The 17,525-nt window shown below is 33.8% G+C and overlaps 1 protein-coding gene across 1 annotated transcript in view; it reads left to right on the forward strand.

Annotated features, from left to right (window-relative positions):
* Positions 1-11,890, forward strand: part of LOC149939316 (multidrug resistance-associated protein 1-like) — a 41,078-nt gene extending 29,188 nt beyond the window's left edge. The window contains exons 11-22 of the mRNA XM_090179109.1: positions 2,460-2,703; positions 3,497-3,663; positions 4,912-5,079; positions 5,336-5,571; positions 5,927-6,026; positions 6,606-7,124; positions 8,129-8,328; positions 9,223-9,273; positions 9,321-9,447; positions 10,210-10,535; positions 10,877-11,071; positions 11,715-11,890. Of these exons, the coding sequence (XP_090035235.1) occupies positions 2,460-2,703; positions 3,497-3,663; positions 4,912-5,079; positions 5,336-5,571; positions 5,927-6,026; positions 6,606-7,124; positions 8,129-8,328; positions 9,223-9,273; positions 9,321-9,447; positions 10,210-10,535; positions 10,877-11,071; positions 11,715-11,829 (2,448 nt within the window). The 3' untranslated portion in view covers positions 11,830-11,890. The remainder of the gene's footprint in view (positions 1-2,459; positions 2,704-3,496; positions 3,664-4,911; positions 5,080-5,335; positions 5,572-5,926; positions 6,027-6,605; positions 7,125-8,128; positions 8,329-9,222; positions 9,274-9,320; positions 9,448-10,209; positions 10,536-10,876; positions 11,072-11,714) is intronic.
* Positions 11,891-17,525: the final 5,635 nt, after the last annotated feature.

The raw sequence follows: 17,525 nt of genomic DNA on the forward strand, positions 1-17,525 counted from the left end.
GCTTACAGAAAGCTAGGAACACGGCTTACACGAAGCTACGAACACTAGGCTTACATAAAGATACGAACACTAGGCTTACATAAAGATACGAACACTAGTCTTACATAAAAATACGAACACTAGGCTTACATAAAGATGCGAACACTTAGCTTACATAAAGCTACGAACATGGATTACACGAAGCTACGAACACAAGGCTTACACGAAGCTACGAACATTAGGCTTACACGAAGCTACGAACACTAGGCTTACACGAAGCTATGAACACTAAGCTTACTCGGTAAATTAAATGTAGATAAAAACATTTGCATACTAAAGGATTGTAAAAAGTATTGTAAAAAATGACTTTTGATAAGGAAAGAAAGCTCGCAGAATTGTAACGTTTTTCAAAATCATAACATTCAAATAATATTCTCAAAACCATAAAGTATCAGTCGTATTATTTAAATATTATCTTAATTTTTCCATGGACATCAAATTCAAAGTATATTGTATAGTTACATATATCGGCAAAATTTTTCAATGTGGCAAACTATTTTATTTTAAATCACGCCTGAGAGAAAAAGATTAAATCATTGAAATGTCAATTTCCAATTTTTGTTTTTACAAGCAGCTATAATTGAAAACTATAGCTTTACGCGCAGTTATAATCAAAACTATAGCTTTACGCGCAGTTATAAACGAAAACTATAGCTTTAGGCGCAGTTATAATCGAAAACTATAGCTTTACGCGCAGTTATAATCGAAAACTATAGCTTTTAACAATTTTATTTATTTTCTATACAGGGTGTTTTGAATTGCTCTGACTGGACATTTTTTCAGAAACTGCAAGAGATAGAGTTGCGAAATTTTCAGGGTATTATTTCTAGTGTGGTATCGCTTTAAATCCTTAATTTAAAAAAAATCGGAAATAATTTCGGGTTTTTGTAAAAAAAAAAACGTTTCAATGAGAAAGTTGTAGAGTGCTGTCGAAAATGTTCAAAGAAATTGGTTTCATTCGAAAAGAACACTTTCACGATGATATGAGCTGATGAAAAAAAAAACAAACTGTCCATAGGAGCCAATAGCTTTCGCATTTTTGTACGTAAATGAAAGAAATCACGTTGAAAGATTAAATTCCTTTATAAAAGTACATATCATTTACCAAAACGCCAATTTAGGCCTACAGTAGGCCCAAAAATGTATCAGTAGGCCAACCGTATACGCACAAAGGTCAAGTTTTCAATTAGTATTTAATGTTAAATCTTTTTTACTTTCAACCATTCTCTAACGTTTATTGAGTCTAATCAACATGCCACTAAATTATTCTCGTGATCAGCGTGCTTTTATGCTCGGGTTATTTTAGGGTGAAGCCAATCGTAACGCGCATAGGGTTAGTGAATTGTTCACCGTTCGATATCCAGATAGAAGACCAAGCCACAACATTGTTCTTGGAGCTGTTCGTGACTTTCAGACTTACGGAAACGTCAATCCCAGATTTCGTGGACCAGTTCGTCAAAACATCAACACCGTTCTAGCCTTTTCTGTTGCGTATCCTCGAGCAAGGGTCAGAGGTGCAAGCGACGATCTCGGATTATCGACGAACAACGTGTGGATTACTCTCTACAATCACAAACTTCCATCCGTATCGAGCGACCATCCACCAAGCTCTGCACGAAGGAGATATGGAACGAAGATTTGATCTGTGCAACTGGCTAATAACCATGTCTGATGAGAACCCAAATTCCATCAATCAAATGCTGGTGACCGACGAGTGTTCCTTTGGGAGAGATGGGCCTTTCAACCATCAAAACACCCACAGGTGTCATGTGGTGTGACGAAAATCCTCACTGGGGTTTTCCTCACCATCATCAACAACAACTCCTACTGAATGTTTGGGCGGGTTTGCTCGGGGATCGAATTATTGGCCCATTTTTCCTCCCACTTCGTCTTAATGGACAACGCTACTTGGCGCTTTTGCTGAACGAAATAGCAGACGCTTTAGAAGATATTCCGCTGGAAGCTTACAGGCAAATGTGGTACCAACATGACGGCGCACTACCCCACGTACCTAGATTGGCCCCTAAGGACCGTTTTTTTTTATCAGCTCATATCTTCGTGAAAAAGTGTTCTTTTCCAATGAAACTAATTTCTTTGAACATTTTCGACAGCACTTTACAACTTTCTCATTGAAACGCTTTTTCTAGCACCTACCGGTGAAATTTTTTTTTTTACAAAAACCCGAAATTATTTCTGATTCTTCTGAAATTTAGGATTTAAAGCGATCCCACACTAGAAATAATACCCTGAAAATGTCGCAACTCTATCTCTTGCAGTTTCTGAAAAAATGCCCAGTCAGAGCAATTCAAAACACCCTGTGTAATAAAGCCGCAAATTCTAATAACTATCGATAAATAGCATTAACCCCCACCGAAATATATGCCTTTTCAAAAGTGAATCTTAAATATGAATGTCTGTAGTCTCCCCGGGCTAACTTTCCTGGATACGTCTCATATAGTCAACGACGAGCTGACATTCATCTATTACCACAATCTGTTCGCAGAGACGTTTGTGATATGATCACACTATTGAAATTAATCAGGTCAGCGATATACAATCTTAGCGATTACATGACATTAAATGCCCGGCAGTCTTGTCCTACGTACTATTTAAAGTTAGCCCGATGCTTGGCCTTGGAAAATTCATTTTTCACCCGGAGTGCTCGTACATGGAACTCGTTGGCCGCCGACATCAGGGAGAATGACACTCAGTTTTCGATTCCGCAATTTCTTTCCTTAGTATCGGAATTCCTTTTTGGCATTTGGATTTTTCAAAATTCTTAATTTTATCTCTTGTGTATTCAATTTAATTATTTTTGATTTTAAATTATTTATTTAAACATTTTTTTGTTGCGCCTTCAAATATTTAATCTAATTTATTTGTTTGTACTGTCCTGGTAACCACCACGTATAGGCTTTCCCTCTGTGGTTGCCTGCAAAGTTTGTCTTTTTGCAAAATAATTTTATTATTATTATTATTTCAAATTTGAGTGTTACTGGTATTTGGAAAGCTAACATTATTATTTATCAAAATTGAAAGGTGGTTATTAAATTTGACCGCCAATATGAATAATCAATCCACTTTGAATGATAGTTTTTAAATATGAACGCCAGTATAATGAATTGATAAAATTTGAATAGTAGTAGTTAATTTTGAAAGCTAATACGAAGAATTGTTCAAAACTAAATGGTGGCAGTTATATTTGAACGCCAATTGAATGCTTATTTTTAGAGTGTAGCTAAAAAGAAAATTGTCTCGGATTAAACAATGATAATATCTGTAATGGCTTGTACAATTTTGAATTTTTTAGAAAACTATTGATCTTTGAGAAACGACTATAGAAATGTTAGCTAAAATTGAGACTAGAATTTCAAGATAATTCTGAAATGTTAAGAAATTAGAAATATGCACATTTTCATCTTAGTTTTGACATTTTTCAATGTTTATTCCGTTAAAGGGTACGTTCCTCAACAAACTTGGATTCAGAACACCACTTTTAAGAAAAATGTGTTATTTCAATGTGAGTTTGATCGACAAAAATATGAAAAAATAATCGAAGCCTGCGCGCTTGATGAAGACATCGACACCTTACCGGCATTTGACGAGACTGAAATTGGCGAAAAGGTAAATCAGATGTCGAGCCTCGAACACTGATTTAGTAATACCATAAGTGTCTTATATTGTTACATAAGTGTGACACTTCTTATTATTAACATGCAAAAGTTTTACTGACAGACTGCGTTACGGGCTTCGTCACGGATTTTCGTCCGCTAGCTTTTGACAGCGCCTCGCTAGGGGGAGATTTTCTTCTTGTGATGACGTCACTCGGTTACTAGCTCTCAGTAAAATATTCCCCTTAGTGATAAACTCATGGAACAATATTATAGACTTATGGTAATAGTATAGTTAGAGTTGCATATCAATGTTCAGAAATCAAAGATTTTCGAGGAAAATTAATAAATGACAATAATTGTTATCATTAGCCGTTGGTTTCCGCGCTCAGATTAAGTTGTTTTTCTTCATTGCTACTACCGCTTGACCACGACCGCGTGAAAAACCTTGCCACAGCTATTATAAAACATAAGTGTTACTTGAATGTAAAATTAATTATATATAAAGTTCACCAATTCTTTGGTAGTGGCACCACGTAAGTTTTTTTGAGCTTACGGGACTAGAAGAATGCTCAACCGATACATATGATAAAGTTGCAAATTTTAGCTCAAATTTTATCCCATGGTGACCTGATTTCAATTACACTTTTTTTATTGTTTTTCCAACTTAATTACCTTGACAGCTTAAAAGTTCTTGTATCAGAAATATGACATGTGACTTACGCGAGAAGTATCCACTGACTGCATTACGCCTCGAAATATTGCACTTGTATAATTTGAGCAAACGATGTAAAATATCAAACTTTCACTGCGTAGAAATATTAACTTAGATATAAACCATATGTTCGTTATTTTGAAAAATAATATTTGATGTAATTCGTTCAGACTTTATTATCTTCTAAATCCGTTAATTGGAAAATTAGATGTAGCCAGCTTTCAAGGTTATAGCAGCAGCTGTGTAAGAAGATAAATACTTATATCTGAGAATGCTATTTTATACTTATGGAAATAGCCGTGTTTTTGAACGGGTTAAGTATTTTCTGTAGTACATGAAACTATATTTATACCATTTAGAATAACAGTCGATGGATTAAAAATTGATTTAATAAGTCAACAATTAAAAATCGACCGAAAATCAATAAAGTAGCATTTCTAAAAAGCTCATTTCTTAAATTCAGTTAACTAATAATTTTATGGTAAATATTGAAGCTTGAGAAAAGTTTTTTAATGGCTTCGTTTACTTTTTAATTTGTGTTATTAGGGAATAAATTTGAGCGGAGGTCAGAAACAGAGAGTGAACCTAGCGAGAGCCATTTACTTGGACAGAGACATCTACTTGTTGGACGATCCACTCGGAGCAGTTGACGCCCACACCGCCAAACACATCTTCGAGAAAGTAATTGGACCGAATGGACTGCTACGAGATAAGGTATGAAACCCTTTGCAGGTACAATTTCGGTTCGATTTTACCAGATGGGATACCCTTGTAAATAGTTATCATCGCATAGGTGCTTTTGAATCACATCTTTAGCGTGGTTAAATGTCCCCAACAGAGTTTGAATTATACGAGTTTCTTACTGATTATCTAGGCATATAGTTAAAAAATTAACAGCGGAAGTTTTACATTATATTTTATTTTGTTGAGTATTTCTAAGTTGAAAATAATCCTTTACGAATGAGTTTAGACCAGAATTCTGGTTACCCATAACGTCGATGTTCTTCGTGACATGGATCAAATCTATGTGCTTCAGGGTGGCACGATTTCTGTAACCGGTGGTTACGAAGAAATTGTGGATAAAAACGAAACTCTGAACAGCTGTCTTACCGAACATTTGAATTATGAAGAATTGAAAGGATCGAAAGCTACGCTCAATCTAAAATTGACCGAATATCATCCCAAATGGAGAAATGTGAAACCAAAGTATTTTTACATTTATTAGATTTTTTTTTAAAAGCGTATATAGTGGCGTTAGCGTTTATCTGCTTGTCGTAGATATATTTTAAAACAACTGACTTTTAAACTTTCAACATTCTATCATTCAACATTTTAAGTTATTTCCCGCTTATTTTAATAACTAAATCATTTTAACGACCCTTTAAAGAGACAGAGGATAGTTTGGGAAAGAGAAATGAGCTGCCAGTCAGAAAAATGCAATAATATTTACGTCAACCTGTAAAACTTTATAAACAACCGCTACACTATTCATGTGACGAAGAGCCATTTTGGTTAAAATTGTTTTTATTTGTGAGTTAATTTATTTTTATCGATTGAATAGGGAACTCTCGTCTAGATTTAATGGTGAAAATGGAAAAGATAAGTCTCAAAATAAACCTGGAAATAAATTAATTTTAAACGAAAATATCAACAATGAATCGGTAAGTATTGGTGCGCAAACAATAAATGACCAAACTGATTGCCAAAATAATTTAAAAAGCAGTTTTCCCTGCAAAACAGCTTTTTTGGTGACGCCTTAGTCAGAGTTTGAGTCTAGATTTATAACAATGATAATTATGAGTTATGACACCAATAATGAGCCGGGTTATATTTTGTAGACGGGCGGTGGCAACGCCTTAAGCCGCGCGAACCTAGCACACCCGACACTTACTGTTGACCTCAGAGTTTTTGGGGAATGAGGGAGAGCTTTTTAACTAGAGAACCTTTAAACTCTACGCTGTAGAAGTCATTCGGATCTTTTATCCGGTGACACAAGCTGGTATTGAACCCGGCTCCTCTCGCTGCAAATCAAAAGTGCTAACCACTACGCCACCCCGCTTACGTAGGAGCTAAGCAAAGTGAAAATGGAGACAATAAGTTTGAAGAATATTATTAGTAGTTTAGTTAGTGGTAACGCATGATAACAACAATAGATTTTTTAAGTTATTTTATACGTACAATTTTAATTATAAATAAACTTTTGAAATAAGGTAATTTATGAAATTAACATTTATTTTTAGACATCTTTATCCTCGTGCAAGAAGTACGTTGAACTTCTCGGATGGATGTGGTGCCTAATTATACTCTTCACTCTGTTATCATTCAATGTTACTCTGATCCTTACGAACTACTGGCTAGTTTTGTGGAGTGAAGATTCCATAAGCGCCTTTGGAAATTACACTCGATCCGAAACCTCAAGGATGACTATGAGAATTTCAGTCTACGGTAGCTTAGCAATGGCACAAGGAGTTCTAATTTTCATCGCGATCATTCTATTCCTCGAAAGAGGGTTGCGAGCCTCAATGAAAATACATCTCCAGCTGTTGTCGAAAGTTTTGAAGTCGCCGCTGTCTTTCTTCGACACCACTCCAGTTGGTCGAATACTCAACCGTTTCTCAAAAGACGTACAAGAAACAGACCTTGCTATACCAAATTACCTTTTCTCCGTTATTAACTTGTCACTGAAAGTAATTGCAATTGAAGTTCCGGCATTTCTGCTGGGATTTCTAGTCTCAACAATTCCGGTTTTTCTAATGCAGGCAAGTATTTCGATAATCTCACGAACGTTAAACTTCGTGTCCATGATACTTCATGGCTTAAAAGCATTTAATATCACGGTCGACATCCTTTTAAAAAAGAAAGCCTTTACAATCGAAAAGCTCACCAATATTTCAAACAATGTTGATACAAACATAACTAGCATTTCCTTTTTTAGACATAAAAACTAGAAAAGAAAAAACCTGAGTTTAAATTGTCATTATATTGTCAAAATAAGCATTCTGCGCATCCAAACAATGAAAACCTAGGCATTTCAAAAAATGTAGACATGAAATAGAAAAATTCTCAGACGAACCAGATATTTATATTTATGACAATTTTTAAACTGAGGATATCCTAAAAACCTTTTGTTTTGTTTTAATATTTTTGTTTAACACACAGTAAAAAGTCCAAAATCTTAAGTAAAAATTAAAAGGTTATTTTATCGTTTTAAAAAAGGAAACCCGAAGAAACAGACAATTTAAAAATATTGGTCAAACAATTTAAAAAGTACCAAATTCGAGACCCTGGCATCAATTTCAATTAAAAATAGGTGATAAGAATAACGGCATTGCTAACCATATTTGGAAAAATAAAGATCATAAAAAATATGAAAAACGGTGAAACCATTACGCGTGAATCGCATTACTTTAAAAGACACTTAATTAATAGAAGCTGAAATTATTAAAAAAAGGTAACTTAATTAAGGCAGAGGTAAAATTAATTTGAAAACTGAGGGAAATTAAAACTATGTGGTATTTAGATAAATTTGCCATAAGAAAAATATTAGGTTTTTTAAAAAAATATTCTTATCCAACTATCTGCAGATAGTTAAAATATCAGATAATCTGATTTCGATAAAATTGTCCAACAAAATAACAAACAACACTCGCGGCTGGAATCACTAGGCGAGTTAATGCTTAGTGTTTACGAATTATATTAATTAGTTCAGAATTGCCTTACATATAAATACTTAAATTAAATTAATTAATTGTACTCGTATTAGCGTTACTACGTTCAATCAAATCGCCAATTGAAAGGCCTTTCCGCTACTACAAGATCTCCTGTGTTCAGCCATTTCGCAGACACGTTGTCTGGTCGAAGTGTCATCAGGTCATTAGGAGCCACGGACCTTTTCACTGACAGAGCACTTGCGCTATTGGACCAAAACGAGTCAATGACGTACCATTTGCAAATTTCAATGAGGTAACGTTAGAATTAAGATTGCGGACAATCGTTTCCGGGAATCAGGAAAAATCAATCTTTGCGGCCACGTATTTCCTGTTCACCTGAATGTACATGGTGTCTGGATTTACTCTGACTGGTAATTTTTCTCTAAACCTACTATAGTTAGAGCTGCGAAATTTTCAGAATAATCGGAAAATATTTTAACGTTAAAAAAAATTTTGGCGGGAAAATGGTAAAAAAAACCATTTAATGAGAAAGTTTACAATAAAGTTAGTTTAGTTTTTTTTAAAACAAAAGGATATTTTTATTCATTTGCCTCCTACGGCGAACTGGTTTTTTTCATCACCTCGTGTCTCCGTGAACAATTGGTCATTTTCAATTAAACAAACTTTATTGTACATTTTCGATAATTATCTACAACTTTCTTATTCAAGTTTTTCTTCTAGAATTTTCCCGACAAATTTTTTTTTTGAAAAAAGTGAAAGTATTTTCCGATTTTTCTGAAAATTTCATTGTAAAGCGTTCCGATATTAAAAATAATACTTAATAATAAATTTTGAAACTTTAAGCGGGAAGACTACAGTAGCCATTGTCTACTTTCGCGCTATTTCAAGCTGAACACTTTTAATTTTGTATTTTAACTTATAAAATTAATATTTAAGTGTAGAACAGCCTCTTGTTTAGTGGCAATTTTAAATTTAAAAGTAAGTAAGTTATTACGTTTTAATTCGGACCCCCGGAGCTAAACAAGTTAGCTATTAATATTAGAATTATCAAAATAATTTTAAGCACTAGAGCAAGGTTCAGCCTAATAAGAAAAATATAATTCAATTATGTAATTGTTAAAACAGAAACGTTCAGCTTGAACGAAAAAGAGGCTTTTACTGAATTCTTCCCCCTTAATTCTTGTAGTTTTGGAGAAAAATGCCCAGTCAAAGAAATTCCGGACACCCTGGATTCTTGGTAATATTTATATGGTTTACTTATTCTCATTTATTTATTTTCTGAAGGTGGATGTCTATTAGAATAACTCTATTGGGAAGTGTTCTTATTTTCGTGGCTGCACTTTGCGGAGTATTTGCGAAAGGCCACATATCTCCCGGCACCATCGGGTACATTTTGAACAATGCATATATGGTAACATATACATCTTTGAATACTCTAAGTTCAGTTTTATTTAAGTGGAATACTGTGGGTCATTCCTTAAGGATTTACCAAGTCATTCCACTATTTCTGGGCGTATGGATATTAATACAATTTGGCGCAATTTTATCTATTCTTAAAAACATAATAATAATATTGGTATTAAAATATTGGTTAAAATATTAAAGCAAAGCCCTTCGACCAAAATGAAAATAATAACGTTTTATAAACGATAAACTTCAATCAGCGGCGTTTCCTTAAAAATCTTGCATAATTTCTTTTAGTAATGTTTTCGCCTAATATCAGCCAACTTAATTTTTTCAAGCGTGGAAATAGTACGAATCATATCTGGTGGCTCTACTTAGTTAATAAACATGTGATGATTTAAGAAATGTTTTTAAATAGTTTTAATAGCCGAAGAATGACAGGTGACAAGCACCGGTGCTAGTTATGTGGGTCCCTTCCTGGTTGGGTTAAGGAAATTGTCGAGCAAACCTAGCCGATAATCTTTGTTAATTTCCTTCGCTTTAGGAAGGAAACCTAATTTATTGTAGACTGTATTTCATTGTCAAATAACTGAACAAAGTTTAATTTGTTATTCTTACAGATGGGATACTTAACAAACTTTTTAGTGATGTGTCTAACTCAGTTGGAAACATCGTGTGTTTCTTTCTTTAGTCTGTTTTAGAATGTCTGCCCAGCCGTTTACTCTATTTTTAAATGTTAATCAGACCATTTACTCCGCATGATTTCCAGGTGGGCGTGGTTGGTCGAACGGGGGCTGGAAAGTCATCATTAGCCTTGGCACTGTTCCGCATGATTGAGCCTGTGAGCGGGGAAATCATCATTGATGACGTCAACATCATGAGCCTGGGCCTGCACGAGCTGCGATCACGACTAACGATCATACCTCAAGATCCAGTCCTCTTCGCCGGAACTCTGCGTTTCAATTTGGACCCGTTTGAGAAACACGACGACGAGCAAATTTGGGCCGCGCTTGAGCAATCTCATTTGAAGCGCTTCATAATGGACTTTGAAAAAGGTCTTCATCATGAAATCGACGAAGGTGGTAAAAATTTGAGGTAATTAATCCAGCAATCCTTAAAAACCTTTAAATTTGGTGTTTGAGTGCTCAAGCTTACCCTAATATCAAATTTTCTTAAGAAGGGTAAGTAGAGGGAAACCAATTTTTATCAAAAAATCCGTGAATAATATTTCATGCAAAAGCTTGGATTTAATTTTTTTCTGGAAAAATTAAACAGAGCAATTCGTCATTACTTTTATTTAAATTCGACTCATAATTCATCATTATTTAAATGAAACACAAAAAATACTAATTTTCGTTGTTCCACGTTTGAGGAATCTAGATATCGCGGTTTCAAGCGATATCATCTTATATTCCCCATTTAACGTATTTATTCAGTGTGGGTCAACGCCAACTGGTTTGCTTGGCCAGGGCTCTCCTGAGGAAAACTAAGATCTTGGTTCTGGACGAAGCAACTGCCTCTGTCGATTTGGAAACCGACGAACTCATTCAAACAACCATCAGGAGAGAGTTCGCATTTTGTACCATAGTGACCATTGCTCACCGTATCAATACTATTATGGATTATGACAGGTGAGGTGAAATATTTATCATAATGCCAATGCAAAAGGTGTGTATTTAATTTTGGTAAGGGCGTTTGAAATATGTGATCAGAGATCTCTTTCGTTTTGTTCTTACAAGCGAGGCCAACTATTGGAGTAGATTTATCTGTTAGTTATCCTGGCATTTTTTAATTTTCTATGTAGGTTAGGGTCACCCAGCAGTTTATTATATTTTTCTTGTTGGAACCACCATCTTGGAAAATGGTCAATCTAGTGATATTCGTTAAGCTATAACTGCCTTTGTTTTTAGATGATTTTATTGAAATGTTTTGTGTTCTTTGGTCACACACTAGATGACATCCCATTCTTTTTAAATGCAAAACAGTAGGTTCCACATGCATTAATTTCTTTCATTTTAGCTGATTTCGTTCAATTTCTACACCTATGAAGAATAGAAACTCACTGTAATAATAATAATAATAATAATAATCAGCTAGGCTAATACCCAAGGCACCACCTTAGGCCCAAGTCATCTAGTGACTTATAATTCTTATTAACAGGACTGGTGGGATCCCATATTGTTGTACCGCTGACTAAACTTCATCCTTGTTATCTAAAAAAACACATAATTCTAAAAGGAACTTGCTATGATGAATAATAAATTTAACTTTCAGAGTCATTGTGTTGGACCAAGGAAGTGTGGCCGAATTTGACAAACCGGAAGTGCTCCTTCAAGACCGTTCTTCACGTTTTTATGAACTTAGCAAAAACGCTGGTCTGCTCCCGTAATGAATCGAACAAATGGATTTTAAATTACTTAATAAATAGATTTCGATAAATTGATTATTTACTAAAAGTATTTGATCAATTTTGGGATAAGAATGAATATATTTAAAAATTGTAATTCGCGTACGATGTTTTTAATTCTTCAACCAAAAATAACTATTAAATCAACTTTTCAGTATCGAATAAACCAGAGGAATAATATAAAGTCAATAACGAAGTATTGGATGAGAATGACAACTATTTTAAGTCAATAAATGACAAAAAAATGATGATTACGATACGTAATCAGAGAAGTGTTTAAAAGTCAAGACTTTATTCGGATTCTTCATGTTGCTCTGGTAAAGTGAGCAATTCATTTGGTGTATTAGCTGGATTAAGATCATCCGAACGACAAGCATCTTTAAGAGGTTTAAATATTTATCGCTTAACATTGACGGTTAAGGTTTCTCGATTTTCACAATTTGCCTAAAGGTTTTTTCATTATTGTAGCTGGTTAATGCATTGTTTACGGTAAAATTTCATTGTTTGAAGAATGAAAATCTTACGTTGGTACTCTTTCAATTATTCAATTTAATAATTGATTGAAAATACTTTTTTATTTTCCGAATTGCTAGGCTATGAGGAATTGTATAAAAGAAAAATTGTGTAAAATTTGTTAAATTATCCGGAAATCATTTTTACAGAATGTTAGGACTCCGAATTGTAAGTGAAAGAAGTTATTATTTTAAACAGCAAACGGATATTTCATTCAATAAAAAAGTGTCCATAGTTTCCGTTAGACGTCTTTTAAAACAGGCTATTCAATGTGTTATACAATATAAATTTAAATCACGTCTTTAGTGATAATAGTAATGGAAATGAAATAAAATGCATTTAAATTATTCATGGTGTACTTACAATTGTTAGTTGAGATTTTATCAAACATAAATTATAGCGACATTTGTAAAGTAATTAATTTGATGTATTGATATCAATGGTTAAGAGCGAAGCCAAAATAATATCTTGCTTATGTCCCTTACTTTAGAAATGCAACGACAATATTAATTAAGCCAGTGTAGTATTTTATACTAAATTAATCAAAAATACAGTTATGTAACGAATCAATAAAGAATTTAAGTTTATTAATTTAAAAGAGTTCGAAATTTTCACATGATATTTTAAATTAAACTTAGGAAATAAGTACCTTTTGTGATTGTTTCAAGTATCATCATTACATTTATAGGTGAAACATGCTACTCCCTAAAATGCACAGGTGGCATATTTGGAATAGTTCCGGCATAGGTCGATTTCCTACTGTAAACCTTGCTACTATAGAAAGTAAACCAAGGAGCGGAAACAACAATGCCTTATAAAAAGTGATTCCGCTCCTTGGTTTACTTGCTATAGTATCCATGTTTACGGTAGGAAATCGATCTATGCCGGAACTATGCCAACTATGCCACCTATGCATTTTAGGGAGTATCGTGAAACATTAGTCGCGAAATTTTTAAAAAGCATTTACACTTATTTTACAGAAGAGTATACTTTTACTTTCCAATAAATATAGATTTAATCTAATTTTTCTGTTTGTGATTCCTTTTGTTAGAGATAAGGATATCTACTTACAAACTCTTCTGGCAATTTAAAGGAGGGTTTCCCATTCTCGAGTAGTTCGCTCTAAATATCCTCACCTTCTTAACATATCTTTAAAACCATTTTTTTGTAAGTTAATAATAATAATTATACAATAACAATTTGTTTATTCTTTGGATACCTTATTCTGTACCGTTATAAGATATTCAATGTCAGCTCCAAGGAATATGAAAAGTTTTTGAGGTTTTTAAATCTATACCGTAATAGGGATTGTGTATATAATTGACCAATTTAGAACGAAACAGTTTTGTGAAAGCGGTTTTTGTGGAAGTTAATGTTTCCGTTCTAGTATAAATATTACAATGCTTTAAAGGTGATGAGGATTTCGTTATGTGCAAATGCTTCAATATAGCAGGGGCATTCTTTATATGCCTATGTCGTATGATCGTTGTGCTTAAGTGTGGTGAGCTAGGTGGCTGCCCACGGTCAAAAATCGTGTATTCAAATTTCTAGCTGACTCGCATTAAAAATTGTTTAGGAAAAGAGTTGTATAATCCGTCGTTGTATGTATACATCACCTAAACACGAATCTGCACCGTTCGGGTGTCATCTTAGTCCCAGGGCTGTATATTAAGATCTTTATCTAAAGCATACTTGAGACTTCTATGTACGTAGCTTTTTCTAACGATAATCTATATTTTTAGGGTTAAATACTCTACCTAAGATTTTAATAATTAGACATTATTTTCTGTTTTTAAAATTATTCGATATCCGTATTCACTAAATCGACAGACTAAATCAGTACAATACGGCGTTTAAAACTAGCCACCTTTTCAATTTACATCGAGCGTCGTAGTGGTCCACTCGAGAACAGTGACGGATTAATTACCACCAGGGACCCTCGGATTGGAAATTTAGTAAGCCCCCCCCTGACCTTGCTCAAGCTTCGTAATTTATGAAAAAACAGCTTCTGACGTTGACCACTACGGGGCACCATGTTAACAGAACAGGCTTATTGATAACGGCTTCAATGCTAAATTCCATTGGTATTCGTTAGAGTGGCACGCATATATTCTTTTAGCATGGTACACGGTACGGTATGGAATTTCTGTTATCTGATTTATCATAACTCTTTTCTCGGCTCAGACAACGCTGGGAAGCACTTCTTTGAGGTAATATTAGAGTCCCGTGAAATATATTTTCTTACATTAATTGGCTCTCGTGGCATTGTAACCTGGCCACCTGAATTAATGGCTTTAAAAGTCGCTTGATGACTGAGGCCTAAGGTGGTTCCTTGGGTATTAGCCTGGCTGATTATTATTATTATTATTATTATTATTATTATTATTATTATTATTATTATTATTATTATTATTATTATTATTATTATTATTATTATTGAATTAGGAATACAAAAGTTTAAGTGGTTGATAAATAGTTTTAATGGTTGATAAATAGTTTTAATGGTTGATAAATATTTTTAATGGTTGATAAATAGTTTTAATGGTTGATAAATAGTTTTAATGGTTGATAAATATTTTTAATGGTTGATAAATATTTTTAATGGTTGATAAATAGTTTTAATGGTTGATAAATAGTTTTAATGGTTTATAAATAGTTTTAATGGTTGATAAATAGTTTTAATGGTTGATAAATAGATTTAATGGTTTATAAAAAGCTGATTGTGATCTTACCCATCTAGTAGTAGAAACCGTTAATATACGTTCAAAGAGTTAAACGCACTCTCGCCAGCTGAATTTCCTCACATAGGTAGCTTTTAGTTCTCTTATTAAAAAGAGATGGCGATGGAGTCTATCGCGACTCATGCTACGAGCTATTCCAATCTCACTTCAATCTTTATTGTGAAAGTCAAAGCTTAAAGTCAAAGTATATGTGGCAAGGAATGAACTATATGCCCCAAAGATTTAGAAATCAGTCACTCCAGGGGGCTGAAAATCCTCTCTCCGCTACCTTTGGCTGTACAGCATAGTTAGAGAAACCTCCGCTACTCTCATTGCCGCTACTATCTAATGGACAAAATTGAAAGAAAATAAGTAGTCCCGAACTCGACGCTAACACCAATTTTGAGCTTGCGAGAGTGCGTTTAAGGGGGAAGTCTGAGGTTTTGTGTTTCGAGAAAAAAATACTAGATGGCGCTGAAACTCGTCTCTTGGCAGTTTTGCCGGTAAATATTTTCTGCTGAACTTTACGGGCGAATTTAAAACTGAAAGCATTGATTGACAGCGAGTAACAATTGAGCTTCTACAGGAGGATTGGACCGGCGACAACGCGCAGCGAGGGGTCGCTGCTGATTAGAAACAGACGAAAGCCCTCCTTGAAAGGAGAGTCTAATAAATGGAGGAGAAAGTAGGCAGATTTTCGTCGACCTGTTAGCTGTTAATTTCAAGATAATTTCTTTTCATTATCAATAATTGAAATGAATCAAACAAAAAATAATGAAATAGTTAAAAGAAAGCTGTGCTCACCTACCAGAAAAGTAAAAAGGAAGGCAGCAAGTACTAGTCAAGTAAATAGAAAGCATGTGGAACATCCTTATGCAAAGTGAGTAAAGATAAAACTTTCAACTAATTTTTATCAGGGGTGAAATGCTTTTTTTCTTCATTGTAATTAAATTTCTCGTTTATTTTAGGCCTCTGCTTCCAGATATTAAACTCCTTGAAAATGCAAGTTGTATAATGCCAACTAAAGAAAGGGTAATAGAAGAAACAAATAACACTAAAACGTTAGAGGAAGATTGCTCACCAGAAGATATTAATCTAGTGTATGATATAACTTTAGCAACTGAAACTGTGGTTGGAGAAATAGAATCATTAGTTGATGAAATCCCATTGCCAAAATTGGTGCAGCCGCCACAGAAAATAAACAACAAAAAGAGTCATATATCGAACTTGGAAATACGTTTATCTAGTCAAGAATTTCAAGATCTGATGAAGATAACTGCGGATGATTTAAGTGAATTTGATCCTAATTTAGGCCCTGAGAGAGTGGTTCAGGCTTTTGATAGTTTAAAAACTTCAATGTCTAACAAGAGTTTAGGAGAATGGTTTGAAGGGATAAAAATCTTCAATGGCCATATTGTCAAAGACGTATCCGAATTCAACTTGAGTATTCTAATACTATTAAATAACGTAGAAACCATAAAATCTCTTTCGGAATACTTTGAAGTAGTATTTGGTACTGTAAAAGGATTCACTGATAGAGAACGTTCTTTTTGCTGCGCGGAATTCTTGAGAAGGTTTTTCATAAACTTGCGAAGGTTTTTATTAAAATAAATTATTGCGGAAACATTGTAAATAAATCCCTAGACAAGGTATCTCAATCCGTCCATGACAAACAAGAAGCGAAGCATAAATAATTACTTTATTATGTCGCTGGATCAACAATTAATTCTATAAAAAAATGGGTACCTCAAAATATTGATTTTGTGTCATTATTTGGCTTTAAAGGAGACATATCGAAACCTAATGTATCAAAAAAGATAGGTGCATTGATTGATTGGACTGAACGTATGAATAGAGGCGGCTTATTTTTTGTAAATGATCAGACGTTCAGGCTGTTCGAAATGGTAGATTCCATTGCAGAAATATATTATAGTGTTAATTGTAACCCTATGACCGAAAATGTGGATCGAAAAGCCTTAGCTAAAAGTAATGTGATAAAAAATGCTAATGTACAGTAAATTTGGGAAGACCTTCTGAATTCCTCTATGGTTAATATGCAGTTTGATAAGAAAACTTTATTGCTAAATAAACTGGTAGAGTCTTTTTTAACTCTAAGGGATAAGGCTCTTTCTAAATTTCATAAAAACCAGCATCAAAAGTCAAAGAGTCTTATTTTGGCATCTAAAGCGAGTTTAAGGAAAGAACTTAAGAAGGCAGCGGAATTAAAAATTTCTTGTTAATTTAGACTAACTAAAATAACAAACCACTATGTTATGCAATGATTTTTAATTACTTGTTTAGTACCTGACTACAAATACCAAAGTTCTTTTTATAAGCGACTTGTGATATTTTTAAACATGTGTCAGTAAAATTAAATGTATTTTAATTTTTCAGTGTTTTGATTATTTGTTTCAGCGAAAACATTTCCGACTCTCCTTAATTTAT

The sequence above is a fragment of the Leiobunum rupestre genome, chromosome 6 (genome assembly GCF_980474605.1).
Source record: "Leiobunum rupestre chromosome 6, qqLeiRupe1.1.hap1, whole genome shotgun sequence".
Classification (NCBI taxonomy): Eukaryota; Metazoa; Arthropoda; class Arachnida; order Opiliones; family Sclerosomatidae; genus Leiobunum; species Leiobunum rupestre.